The sequence below is a fragment of the Narcine bancroftii genome, chromosome 7 (genome assembly GCF_036971445.1).
Source record: "Narcine bancroftii isolate sNarBan1 chromosome 7, sNarBan1.hap1, whole genome shotgun sequence".
Taxonomy (NCBI): domain Eukaryota; kingdom Metazoa; phylum Chordata; class Chondrichthyes; order Torpediniformes; family Narcinidae; genus Narcine; species Narcine bancroftii.
In genome coordinates this window covers 176,406,259-176,421,034 of record NC_091475.1, presented here as the reverse complement: position 1 = coordinate 176,421,034, position 14,776 = coordinate 176,406,259, and the positions used below count along the sequence as shown (strand labels likewise).

Below are 14,776 nucleotides of genomic sequence, written 5' to 3'. Positions count from 1 at the left end.
TTAATGTCCAGCTTTCCCTCATAATCCATTTTACCTTTCCTAATTAATCCCTTTGTCCTCCTCTGTTGAACATAGGAAGTAGGAACAGGAGTAGGCCAAAAATGGCCCATCAAGCCTGCTCCACCATTCAATAAGATCATGGCTGATCTAATTTATGACCTAACTCCACCTACCTGCCTTCTCCCCATATCCCCTAATTTCTCTATCATGTAAAACTTTATCTATCCGAATTTTAAATATGTTTAATGAAGCAGCCTCAACCACTTCCCTGGTTAGAGAATTCCAAACATTCACTGCTCTCTGGGAAAAACTATTTTTCCTCATCTCTATCCTAAATCTACTCCCCCGAATCTTGAGACTGTGTCCTCTCGTTTTAGTTTCCCCGGCCAGCTCAAAAAACCTTCCTACATCTATCCTATCCATACCCTTCATAATCCTATATGTTTCTATAAGATCTCCTCTCATTCTTCTGAACTCGAGCGAATACAATCCTAGACGATTTAATCTTTCATCATGTCAACCCCTTCATCCCAGGGATCAATCTCGTAAACCTCCTCTGGACCATCTCCAAAGCCATATCTTTCTTTGGCTTGGCTTCGCGGACGAAGATTTATGGAGGGGGTAAATGTCCACGTCAGCTGCAGGCTCGTTTGTGGCTGACAAGTCCAATGCGGGACAGGCAGATACGGTTGCAGCGGTTGCAGGGGAAAATTGGTTGGTTGGGGTTGGGTGTTGGGTTTTTCCTCCTTTGCCTTTTGTCAGTGAGGTGGGCTCTGCGGTCTTCTTCAAAGGAGGTTGCTGCCCGCCAAACTGTGAGGCGCCAAGATGCACGGTTTGAGGCGATATCAGCCCACTGGCGGTGGTCAATGTGGCAGGCACCAAGAGATTTCTTTAGGCAGTCCTTGTACCTTTTCTTTGGTGCACCTCTGTCACGGTGGCCAGTGGAGAGCTCGCCATATAACACGATCTTGGGAAGGTGATGGTCCTCCATTCTGGAGACGTGACCCACCCAGCGCAGCTGGATCTTCAGCAGCGTGGACTCGATGCTGTCGACCTCTGCCATCTCGAGTACTTCGACGTTAGGGATGAAAGCGCTCCAATGAATGTTGAGGATGGAGCTCTGAATTTCTCCCAGTCCTCAGAAATACTGTTTTGTTTCTGGCTAATTTATATGCTGCTTCTTTGGATTTGATACTCTCCCTGATTTCCCTTGTTAGCCACAGGAAGCACTACCTTCCTTGATTTATTCTCTTTCTAAACTGAGATGTACAATTGTTGCATTTCATCCAAGCTATCTTTAAATGATTGCCATTGCATTTTCACCGTTAGTCCTTCAAGTATCATTTGCCAATATATCTTAGCCAGATGGCATCAATATTAACCTCCAATTTATGGTAGCCCCCCCCCCCCCCTTTCTCTCCCCATTCTCTTATTTCTCTGGCCCCATTTTTCCTTTTCTTTTCCTTCTATCCCCTCCCTCAACCTCCTTACTTCCCTGTCACCTACACCTTCCTTCCTCCAGCCCCCACCATCTTCCCTTCTTTCCTCCCATCAGAGTGCATCTCTCACAGTCCTCTGCCCCTTCCCTCTCCCACTTGTATTTACCTATCACCCAGTTCTCCTCCCCTTCCACCGTCCGTTTTGACCCAAAACATCAACTACTTATTGCTTTCCATGAATACTTCCTCACCTGCTGAATTCCTCCAACACTTGGAAAATTATCTTTGACATCTTTTTTTGAGATTTTATTTCAAGCTCTTCAGTAGCTTTCCTCAGTGATTTTCCTCAGCTGAATAAATACAGAGGGGGAATTTCTTCTAATTTACAAATGTATGTCCACAGTTAATCTTGAAAAGCAATATAAGCATTAAATTCCATAAATATGCAATATCTTAATTAGCATCTTGTCTCATTATTCTTCCAACCAAAATAATTCACTTTGCTCAATAACTACATCTTAACATTATCTATTTACTGAGAGTTGTGGCTTCAGATACCAAACAAGATTTAAGATACCCAGGGTTAAATACTTATGAGATCTTTACAATGAATTAAAAGTACACAACAAAATATTGGGCATTTCAAACTTTGAAGAACATACCCAAGGGAGTACAAGTTTTCTGCTGCAGCTATCAGTTACTGTGAAGGACTTGATATTTTGTTCTTGTGCTTGGAAAATTATTCAAAAGAATTAATATGTTCCATAATAACTGATGAAAATGTATCTTATATAAACAATGACAACTTTCCTCCAAACATTTATTTTCCTGGTCTGCAGCTTCAGCTTCTCTATTTCTCCCTGAGATTACTCTTTTGCAGAGGTGTTAATCTCTCCTTGTTCTTCCTTGCATCTTTATATATGCACGTGTTATTAGTATTGTGTTGGGCTGACCAGAATTTATAGGCAAAAACTTTACACTCAATTTTATTAGCTATACAGCCTAACTTTCTATCTTTTTAATTGTTCCACAATGTCGCCCAAAGTTAAATGTAAACTATTTTTCAAAGGTTATATTAATATTATACAAATTAATGGAACCACTGAAAACAATCGTTCTTTTTCTCGTGACTAATAATTGGTTCATTCAGAATTGATGGGTTTTAATTTTTGTTGTTTCTTTCTTCTTTGGCTTCCTGTTGTTTCCTTTGTTATATTTTGGCCATTGGGGAGGGTTCTAACTTCTCACATGCTCATTCATCCCAATAAATCATTCCAAAGTTAACCACCAGTTAACTGTAAGATATACAAACTCTGACAATTTTCACACTGCCTCAACTCAAAATATTGTCAAATTGCCCTGTGTAAATCATTTAATGTCTGTTTTCCCTTTAGCATTTATACTGAGGTGTTGCTATATATTTATTATTAAAATGTGTCAAACCGTTCATTCATTATGTCCTTTGAGAACATACAATTATCTGCATTAATAAAAAATAGAAAAATTACTTGAAGGTTTTTTTTGAGTGATTGCTGATTACCAGCGCTTTTCAGAAATTCAGGTTAATTTACTGAAGCCGACAGTAGACTGGCTCTCGTCCACATATGACGAAAGCTGCTTATCCTCTTGGTTGCCATGGAGTTAAATTTGAGCAGCACTGAGGCTGCAAGTGGGAAAACGAGCATCAGGCAGCTGCAAAGGTCTGCGGGAAAACGACAAGAGCAAGATCGTGGCAGTCATGGACTTGCATTGTGAACGCAATGAAATTTCGGCTTCTGAACAGCAATCTGGCAAGATAAGTAGGACAGCATTTAAATTATTTGGGAGAAGAAAATCAGGAGGCACAATGCCTAATATCTTCAGTATGAAAAACAAAGGGGATGGGCAAAGCTCCTTGAAAACGGGGCTTGTCCGAAGCAAAACACACGATGGAATTGCTGATATGGGATTAGAACTGAACAAGAAGGAAGACTCTTTGAGCAATTATCAATTAGATAATGATTCCAGTGCAAATATAGTCAGTAGTATGAGCTTTGCTGCTGGTGGTTGTGGGTCCATTGCCAAGTCCCACAGTTTCTTTTCTTTACTAAAAAGGAATAGTAAATTAGAAAATTGCAAGGGGGAGACAATGTATTCAAACTCTGACCAGATAAAGGAAAAGAGTTACAACAGACAAAAGAAAGGTTTAAAAGGCTTGTTCAGCAGCATGAGATGGCATAAAAAGGACAAAGTCAATAGAGACGAAATGCTTGGGCACCGGGAAATCCCTGACTTTATTACGTTACCTGGTTCTTTGACTGCAAGCTTGGAATGTGTTAAAGAAGAAGCACAAAAATCTAACCTTAGGTCTGAAAGTCCTGGAATAGAAATGCAAGATAACCTCTCTTGTGAAATACATGATGATAATGAGTATGTTTTCACTGAAGATCTGGAACAAGCAACGGGTAAGACATCCTTTGCAGAACTATATCAATATGTGGAGAATGTTGCAATTGATAACCAATCATTGAGCCATCAATCTAATGAAAAAGGATTAGAAGAGTTGGAGGATACGCAGGATGAAAATTTACTTGGTGTGAGGCAGGATACACAAGAAGAATGTGCTTCAGCAAATGAATCCACACCTTACCATCTTTCTGAAAATGCAAAACCTGGTGAACCCAATAATGATCCACTTGCAGAACAATCAATTGATCGAATTTGCATCATGTTTTCTGATGTTACATCTTTAAAGAGCTTTGATTCACTCACAGGCTGTGGGGATATTATTGTTGACCAGGATGAAGATGCAAATGCCTGTGAAGGTGGAGCTATTGCAGAAAGGGGAAAGGCTGGTGGAAGAAAAAGCACAAGTATTTTAAGCTATCAAGGGGGAGGAGAGGAAATGGCAAGTCCCGATGAGGTTGATGATGAATATCTGCAAGAATTTTGGGACTCTCCTCAACCAATAGCTGAGCCTCTTAAAGAGAAGCAAGAAGACATTGGAACTAATCAAACACAATTATTGGGTTTGGGTGATGAAACTTGTTTTGATCAAGTAGGAGGCAGTAAATTAGATAAGCAACTGAATTTGAATGATATTTCCATAAGTAAGAATGATGATGAAAAACCAATGACCACAAAATGTGATCATCAAGAAAGTGTTCCAAATAGTGATGAGGGATACTGGGACTCCACAACCCCTGGGCATGAAGATGAAAGTGGGCAAACTCTTGCTACCAGAGCAAGTATTCCAAGAGACAGTTACAGCGGTGATGCCCTGTATGATCTGATTACAGATCCAGAAGAAAGCCTGACAAGTATTGTCTCAGATGAAGAAATGTGTTCTGTTTCAGAACCAAAAACACAGTCTCCACAAGCTGATATATCAGTATCCAACATTACTACAATCTCCAAGGACAAGAATGTATCTGCCATTCCCAGGCACAAGACCACTTTTACTGTACGTCAAGGGGAAGCAAGCCATATTTATTGGCCTCAAACGGTTCAAAGGTTAGTAGGATGTGAGCCAGCAAGAACCAAAATCCCTATTGCCAAGTCCTCAATTTCTAGACCTAATAATAAAGTCATCACTGGGACAAGTGCAAAAATCTCAACAAACAAGGGAAGTACAAAAAAATAGCTTTGGAAAAACTTTCATGGCAAAATTTAAATCAGCATTTTATACTAATCCAGAAGAAAGCACAACTGGTCGAGATTCTGTTTGCACCCAACTGATCACACTGTGCAACAAGACATTAACCATTTCCCAGGAGCAAGATCTTACAACGTAATTGAACTGTGCCTACAAAAGGAAATTAATTCAAAGCTTTATGAAGCATAGATTCAACACATAATTTTTATTGCTCCTAAATGGGAAAAAAATTACCAACCAAATTTTAACAGAATAACAGATATGAACAAAGATGATTGTGAAAAAATACAAAATATATTTGTAAAACCATGTTTACAGAATCGTATTTTCTTTGATGAGCACTAGGGTCTGTGTTGCAACTTTCCTTCCTGTACTGGTATGTAAGGACAATATTATTCAAAGATTGGTCATTAATTGCTATTTTTACAGTCTACACGATAATTGTCATCTATTCTAGGACCAAATTCTGTTCAAATATTGGATGCTTGTGATCTACAGCTAGGGAAGAAGGAAACTGATGTGTAAGGTGGTTATATAACTGCAATAAGGGAATGATTATGCAATCAGGACCAGCTTGTGCTTTCATCGCAGTGAAGCCATTCAAATCGAATTTGCAGAATAATCCCTTAAATATTCTTTTGCAAGGTGATGGGAGGGGAGGTATTTTCAAGTGTTCATAATGTGTATTTTGAGTTTTCACTATATCAGTTTTTTGAATATCTTATTTTCTGCATGTGAATAGGACAAAATTTAGCAAGTGGAGTGATAAATAACTTAAAATACAGCACAGCAAATTCTCTCACCGCAAACAGGGATATATTAGAGTGTATGTAACTTGCATTCCTACAGAAGATTCTATATAATTGTTGCTTTAAGTCCATAGAAACATTTTGTTGCAGTCACATGATTTACAGTTTTTATATTTACCAAAATACTTTGGTGTTGCCTTTATTTGAAACAGTGATTGTGCTGGAGAATAGTCTATTTAGGAACAGTAGATAAAAGTGTATAGTATATTGTACATTTTTGTACTACTGTGTCAAGAGCAACTGGTTGTAGATTCTTTTTTTGTAGGCAACAAATTTCTCAATTGCTTGTTTTAACAAATATGTTCCAATAGAAATAATCCCCAGCTATGCTGTAATTATGTGGTTTGAGACTCACCTCATATTGGGCCTCAGACCTCATTTCCATTACACTAACACTGCAGATACCCACTGGGTAACTAAGCAGATTTCTGATGAAGAGGATTTTAACGTTGTGTTGTTGCAATATCACTAAAGGTCCTTAGTATATCTTGGGAGGAAGAAGTGGAAGAAGACTCTATTAATGGAAGTGTAGTTTTAGGTATTTCATCATTCTGGATGCACCTCAAAATTATACACAGTGCCTTTGATATTCTAGGTTACTTTCTCTAAAAAAATACGCTTGTACATTTAAAACAGAAAAAAAGAAAATTCTGAACAGAGTAAGAAAATATATATTAAGATAGAACAAAAATGTTTAAAAGTAGGGGGTGAAGAAGAAATACTGCTATTTCACAGTTAAAAATGAACAGAAGTATAATGTTGATAAATTACATTGAGTTAAGTATCTACATTAAATACATTACATTAAAGACAAATAACAAATTATTATCACCAGAATTGTTATTTATCATAGTATTGAGCTTCCTTTTCAAAATAATGGTGAATAAAATGGTCAGACTGTTCATTAACCATCTATTTAGTGGGCCATCATAGCATGAAAGACAAATTGCAGGAGGGATTCTGCAGGTCAAGCAGCATTTCTGGAGACAAAGAGAAAGGACTAAAAACCTTAATAATCTCTGGATTGCTACCTGAGCCATGTGCAAATTAGCACAGGGTTGATAAGATTAGGAAGTTAAACGTGTGGCTCAAAGACTGTTGTAGGAAAAGTGGTTTTGAATTCATATAGATAAAACTAAAGGATAGGAGAACACAAAGCAGGTCATTGAAGACTTCAGAATTAAAAAAAAGGACAGAAAGTTTTGAAAAAAGGTAAGAATTGAAATTTGGGCAACAGAGGGACAAATGTAAGGAGGGTGCTGCATTTGAGTGCATGCAGTGTACAAAACAACATAGATGAGCTGAAAGTGCAGTTAGAAATTGGTAAGTACAATGTTATAGGCATACTGATGGAGGATCATAGCTGAGAGTTAAATACCCAAGGATACAAGAATCATTCACAAGAATGATTCCTGGAATGAATGGATTTGCAAATGAGGAATGTTTGATGGCTTTTGGACTGTACACCTTGGTGTTCAGAAGACGAGGGGGGACCTTGTTGAAGCATTTTGACTGAGTAGATGTGGCAAAGTTGTTTGCCCTGGTAGGGAAGTATAGAAAAAGAGAGTACAAGTTCAGGATTGAAGGGTACCCATTTAAAACTGATAAGTGGAGGAATTTCTTTAGCCAGAGAGCAGGGGACCTCTGGAATTTGCTTCCATGGGTGGCTGTGGAGGCCAGGTCTTTGAGTGTATTTAAGGCAGAGGTTGATAGGCCAGGGTATCAAAAGTTATGGGAAAATGGCAGGGGATTGGGACTGAGTGGGAGAATGGATCAGCTCATGATGGAATGGCAGAGTGAACTCGACAGGCCAAATGGCCTGCTTCTGCTCTTATATCTTATGGTCTTATGATATACATCCTATGGGCAAGACAGGCAAGAGGGCAGAGGGGCGTTAAAGTGAAATCCTTAGCAAGATAGGATGAGAGGATGTTGAATTCTTGTGGGTAGAGTTTAGAAACTGCAAGGATAAAATATCCTGTTGGGAGTTCCATACAGGCTTCTAATAGCAGCCAGGATTTTGGGTCCAAATTACAACAGGAGTTAGAGAAGGCAGTAAGAAATGGAATGTTATGGTGGAGATGGGAAAAATCAGGTTGGTGCTGATCTCAGGAAAAGGAATTTATGGAATGCTTATAAGATGCCTTTTTAGAGCAGTTTGGGATTGAGTCCATAAGAGAAAAGACCATTCTAGATTTGGTGTGGGGCAATGATCTGGACTTGATTAGGGAGTTTAAGGTAAAAGAACCCTTTGAAAGTAGTGTTAAAATTCATTCTGCAGTTTAAGAGGAAGAACCAAAAGTCAAATGTGTCAGTGATATAAATAAAGGTAATTGCAGTGGGATGAGAGAGCATTTGGCCAAAGTGGATAGGAAGGGAACGCCAGCAGAAAAGATGGTGCATTGGCAGGAATTTCAGGGGATAATTCACAAGATAGATTCATCCCAAAGAAGAAGCATTGTAAGAGATGGTCAGGCAACCATGGCTGATAAGGGAAGTTAAAAACAACATAAAAGCAAAGGAAAGAGCATATAGTATTGCAAAAATTAATGGGAAGCCAGAGGATTGTGTAGATTTTCAAAAGTAACAAAAGGGAACTAAAAAAACAATAAGGAGATCATAAGGAGAGAAAATATGAAATAGGCTTGCCAATAACATAAAAGAATACCAAAAGTTTAAAAATAATATATATGGAAGAAATGAGGCATCAGACCACAGTAAATGATGCTTGAAAGGTAGCAATAGGGAACAAAGAAATAGTAATAAACTGGCTAGTTATTTTGAGTTGGTCTTCACCAGTGACATGCCAGAAATTCAAGAGTCAGGGGGCAGAAGTGAAGGTAGTCATTATTACTAAGGAGAAGACACTTGGGAAACTGAAGGGGCTGAAAGTGGATGTCATCTGGACCGAATGAAGTACTCCTATTAAAGAGGTATGTGAAGAGATTGCGAACACATTAGAACATAGAACATTGCATCACAGTACAGGTCCTTCGACCCAGGATGTTATGCCGACATATAAGCCTACTCAACAAACTCACAACCATAATCCTCTATTTTTCTTGCATCCATGTTCCTGCCTGAGTCTTTTAAATGACCCTATTGTACCAGCTTCCACCACCCCTCCCCCCACCCCCAATCAATGCATTCCAGACACCCACTACTATCTTACCCCTGACTTCTCCACTAAACATTCCTCACTTCACCTCACCTCTGGTGTTGCTACTCTCACCTGGAAAAAAGATGCCAGCTGTCTACCCTGATTATGCCTCTCATAATCTTGTAGACCTCTATAAAGTCCCTCTCATCCTTCTTTGCTCCGAAGACGCATTCTCTAATCCAGGCTATTAGTAGCGATCTTTCAACAATCACTAGTTGGTAATGGTTCCAGAAGACTGGAAAATTGCAAATGTCAGATGTTCTTTAGGAAGAGGGAGAGGCAAAAGATGGGAAACTTTTGGTCGATTAGCCTAACTTCAGAAGCAGGCAAGATTCTGGAGTCCATTATTAAGGATGAGGTGGGGAGATCTCACTTGATAAACCTGTTCGAATTCTTTGAGGAACCAATGAGTGGTTATTGTTTATTTTGATTTTCAGAAGGCCTTTTTTGAGGTGTCACACATGAGGCTGCTAATAAGATAGAGTGTATGGTATTATGGGAAATGTACGAATGTGGATAGAAGATTGGCTGATTGGCAGAAGGCAAAGAATAGAAATAAAGAGGGCCTTTTCTGACTGGCTGCCAGTTACAAGTGGTGTTCTGCAGGGGTCAGTGTTGGGTCCTCTACTTTTGATGTTGTATGTAAATGATTTAGGAGACAGAAATGATGGCTTTGTGGCCAAGTTAGTGGATGATATAGGATATGAAATCGGATGGGTAGTTTTGAGGAAGCAGAGAGTCTCCAGAGGGGAAAATGGGCAAAGAAATAGCAGATGGAATATAAGGTAGGGAAGTGCATGGTCATGTACTTCCATAGAAGGAATAAAAAAATGGACTATTTTCTAATGGGGAGAAAATTTAGAATGCTAAGGTTCAAAGGAAGACTCCCTAAATGTTATCTTGCAGATTGTGTGGTAGTGAGGAAGGCAAATATAATGTTAGCATTAATTTTGACAGGACTAGACTGTAAAAGCAAATATGAAATGATGAGGCTTTTTAAGGCATTGGTCAGACCATATTTGGAGTATTGTGAACAGTTCGGCACTCCCTATCTCTACTTCCTTAGAAATACTTATATCTACTTCCTGGCATTGAAGGTTTATGTGAATGATCCAAGGATTTAGAGGGTTAATGTATGTGAAGTGTTTGACGGCTCTGAGCCTGTACTTGTTAGAGTTTAAAGGGGGATCTCATTGAAGTATTCCAAATATTGAATGGGATCGATAGAATGGACATGGAGAAGATGTTTCCAGTAGTGGGAGAGACTCGGATTAGAGGGCACAGAATAAAAGTATGTACCTTTGGATCAGAGATGTGAGAGATTTATTCAACTTGTAGAATTCATTATCACAGGTGGCCAAGTAATCAGGTAGATTTAAACAGAGGTTCTAGGGTGTCAAAGGTTATCAGAAAAAGGCTGGGAAAATGGAAGAATACATCAAGCATGATGTATGAATGGTGGAGCAGACTCAATGGGCCAAAAGGCTCCTATCCCTTAGGGTCTTAAGATAATGTATCACCGACTGCTGGAGGTACTCAGTGGTTAAGCAGTATCAATGGGAGAAAAAAATGGGTGACATTTCAATCCAAAGCTCTTTCTCAAGACTTTGTCAAGCTTTGGTTTGACATGTTGACCATTCCTTTTCTTCTACTGATGCTGCTTGGCCTGCTAAATATCTTATGATTCTGGCATCTGTAGTCTCCTGTTTGTCTCCAAGGGATAATTGATGATTTGGGTCAAGACCCTACATCTACTTGAGATAACATTGACTGCCCCTTTGCTTTCACTGATGCTGTTTGGCTTGCTCTTTTCCTTCAGTAGTTTGTCTTTTGCTTCAGTTTATGGCATCTGCAGTCTCTCCATCTTATGTGCTCTGCCTTGAAAATATTTTAAAATGATCAATTCTTTAAAAAATTATTAATTGTTAAATCATATTACCTTCCCTCCGAAAAAGGAATGAAAGAAGGATTGGTAGAGCAGTGAGACACATCTAAGAGGAGACAATGTCATATAAATGCAATGAGAGGCAGAGGAACAGTTCACCTGCTTGTTTCTACAATTTACAAGTTAAAGAAAAAGTCTGTAGATGCTGTGATTGTAATTTAATATTTAGTTTGAATATTATTAGATATTATATGTTATCTTTGAGAGAGAGAGAAAGATAATATCAAATAAAATTAATATTAAACTACAATTTGCATATAAGGTGCCTACTGATTCTTATAAGAGCAAGGATCAAATATATCAAAATATTTTTGAGTAATTTAGTGGATAACCTTGATCTTTGGGATGGAATACTTTATAATATTGCTTGCTGAGGTTGTTTGACTGATTCACCCAATATTGTTCATTAAGTAAGTAGTTGTATCAGGAATAATTAAAATTGGGGTTATTTGATCTTTGACAATTCAATCAGATATTTTGTAACCTGCTTCTAAAATTATCATTTTATTGATTTAACATCTCTAAACATTAATTGATGAATTAACAGAAAGTTTATTTTTAACGGCAATTCTTTTGAAATTTAGGAGTAGCAAAGTTGGCAATGGTTAATACTGCTGCCTCAGAATCATACCCTAGGACCCATCCTGACCTTTGGCGCTTTCAAAGCAGAGTTTGCTACTCTCTCTGTGATTATTTGAGCTTCCTCCTGGTGCTTCAGTTTTCTCCCACATTCTTCAGTTGTGCTGGTAGGTTAAGTTTAGTGAAATTTAATATCAAAAACAATCAAACGGAAATTGATTCGAATGAGTGAGGAAGAATAAGTTGCAAAACATTGGTTTATAAGGAAGGAGGGAATGGGACAAATGGAATTGCTCCCCTGAGAGTCAGAATAGGCTTAAAAGAGTGATTGGCCTCCGTGAGTCATCATAAGTGATGGATTTGAACACCTTTGTTCTTATGTTGTATTGATTGGATCAGATTGTGGCTTCAATGGACAGCTTGAGTCAAAAATACAATTAAAATGATAGTCCTATAATTGTATAATGCTACAATGCTTTATTACATCTCTCAGAAATATCTCAATTAATTACTGTGAAAGATAGCAGCTATTTTAACAAAGGCATCTGCAATAATTACATTATATATATAGTATGATGCCATAAACAGCATTAAGGAGGATAATCACTTAACCTAGTTTTGGTTATTGTGGTTGCAGAAAGGTTGTTTAGGAGGCAGCTGAAAGAAATGCCATGATTTTCTTTGAATAACATATTTAATGCATATATGTATATATGGATAGTTAAACCTCAAATTAACATTAAATCAGAATGATTGTACTTACATCACATTGCACCGCCAGTCTGTGTGTTCAATTGGAATGAAGCTTTAATCTACTACAACCTCTGAAATCTGCTTCTCATCTCCACTGAAAACTTTTATTATAAAAAAACAATTTGATTTGGGTCTTGTTCAGCTTAGAACTACTGTACTTGGGTTTTTCTTTTAAGAATGAAGGCTTGGCATTTAATTTTTATGCACAATGTAGTCACAGAATAAATGAATGACATAGCTTCAGGTTTGAGTTTCACATCAATCTCTCCACTGTTTTCCTGCTAACTCTATTACAGCGACATCTTTTGTCTCTCTATCATCAGATACTATTGAAAGTATTTGTAACACCAACCTGCAGTTGAAAAGGGAATTGGGCGGGTTAGGTTATCTCAACATATGACAGATTATATTTTAAGTAGACAAGTGAGGTCATCAAATATTAAATCCAGAAAGAAAAAATATGACTGCCACCTTAATGTTAAAAATCTAGAAGTTGTGGAAGGGCAAAGGGGTTATATGTCCATGGATATGATAAAGCTGACTCACGTGGAAAATAATTTTTTAAAACCTTTTGGCATCTTGCTTGTATCTCAAAGGTGTCAAATAAAATGTGCCAAAATGGTGGTTATGGTTGTTTAAAGCTTTGGTAATGCCAAGTTTAGATTATCATGGAAACTATCACTGAATTTTCATTAAGGTATGTTGGCTATGGGCTGACGTGATTCAATTTGCAGAATGATACCACAACTAAAGAAAGGTTAAATGATTATTTCATAATCTTAGTTTTCCTACCCTGCATTTAGAAGTTTTTTTGGTAATCTAATGATGAACAGATTTGATAAGGTGCAGAAAAATTATTTCCCCTGAGAAATAGAAGAGCATTATCCTAAAATTACAGTGAAATGAAGAAACATATATTCACATTGAATGTATGTGGCAAGCATTTCCTCCAAAAGGCTGTGGACGCTGGATGAACAGTCTGAGATTGATGGGGTTTTCTTAGTCAAATGTGATAAGGGAGATGTAGCAAATTATTGAATGTATAGAACAGGCTATCACGGAAGGTGATAACATTCACTCCCCAGCTTCAGATAAGGTTATTGGATAGTATATAAATGGTTTGACAGTGCCAAAAATAAAACATACCCTAGTAAAATTCATGGAAGCAGGAACAAAGGGATAACAGAATCAGTTATTGTGATGTTGAAAATTGTATTCATTATAATGAAACCATTACATATTTATATAGGAATATTATAAGCAAATAGGAACATCATGTTCATGTTTAAATGAAATTTCATGGCACTTTATTTATTATTGTACATAAACAGCCACTAAAAACAGTATGATATATTTAAATAGTGGTGGTTAAGTAATTTGTTGGGTTTTCGTTTTAAAGTCTAAACTCTTTGTGAAGAATTATATATTTTATGCTTGCAATTATAATTTTACAGAGCACCACAGTTAATAACTACCAATGTAGTGCAATTCAATTAAAAGTCATCAAATTAACTAGAAAAGGGTCTGGCAATGATTATTTCAGACTGCAGTGTTTTTTTTCACCAATTTTGGTTCATGGAGTTTGGTTGATAAAAAAATACCAGAATTTGTATTTGGTACAAAAATTTAGTTTTGTGAATTGTTAACTTGATTAGCCACCCTGCTTTAAAAGATGACATTTTTTAAAAAGTCATTAATGTTTATCTTAATTGTTATGCCTCACTTAGATATGTAGCATCTGCCGTTTCATGAAGTGCCAAAATGTATTAAAAATAGTCTTTGATCACGGATTCAAAACTGGCCTGCCATGGACTATCAACTCCCATACTTATGCCGTGAAAAGAACTTGTCAGGTCTGCATTTACGATTAAAATGTGAAAATGTTTTAATAGAAGAGAATTACTAATAAAAATGTAATCTATTTGGTTTTTTTTAATCTATTGTCTTTTTATATATCAACCAACACCAATCCATTAGATTATCTGCAATGACAAAGATCAGAAATAATATTATTCAAAATAACCAAGGTATAACAAACATAGCCAAATTCATTCTGAATAATACGCTTGTTTCTTTTATCTTGTTTGTTACTTCTTATACCAATCAATATGCTGGCTTGCTGGTAGAAGTGGATGTTGATGTAGGAAGCAGCATGTACCATTTCGGTGTCCAAGTCGAGTCATGAAACCCAAAAAAAAAAACACTCAAAAATGGGGGTCGACTTATATGCTGGATATACTTTTGAGACCTTAAAATTCAACTCAAAATCCAATCTGCGCTGCTCTGGCTTACATCAACCCTTGAAAAACTGATTCAGCATTCATCAACCCTTGAAAAACCAAAAAAAACCCCAACTGCAACAGATTTTCATTGAATTTTTATTGGTAACGACACAATTAGCATCCTTCAAAATCGCTATCATTGCATGAAAACAACACATTTACAACCCTTCAAAAT

At 37.3% G+C, this 14,776-nt stretch overlaps 1 protein-coding gene and 1 long non-coding RNA gene across 5 annotated transcripts in view; one reads left to right on the top strand and one right to left on the bottom strand.

The window, feature by feature from the left end:
- The window catches only part of LOC138739429 (uncharacterized), a 112,696-nt gene that overhangs the window by 51,280 nt on the left and 46,640 nt on the right, over positions 1-14,776 (bottom strand). The window lies entirely within an intron of this gene.
- Positions 3,178-5,061, top strand: amer2 (APC membrane recruitment protein 2). Its single transcript, XM_069892330.1, has one exon. It carries the CDS (start codon positions 3,178-3,180, stop codon positions 5,059-5,061), a length of 1,884 nt encoding a protein of 627 aa, XP_069748431.1.

Bases quoted from the DNA above. Each gene is read 5' to 3' on its own strand.
- amer2 (XM_069892330.1), top strand. From the start codon at position 3,178: ATGGACTTGCATTGTGAACGCAATGAAATTTCGGCTTCTGAACAGCAA.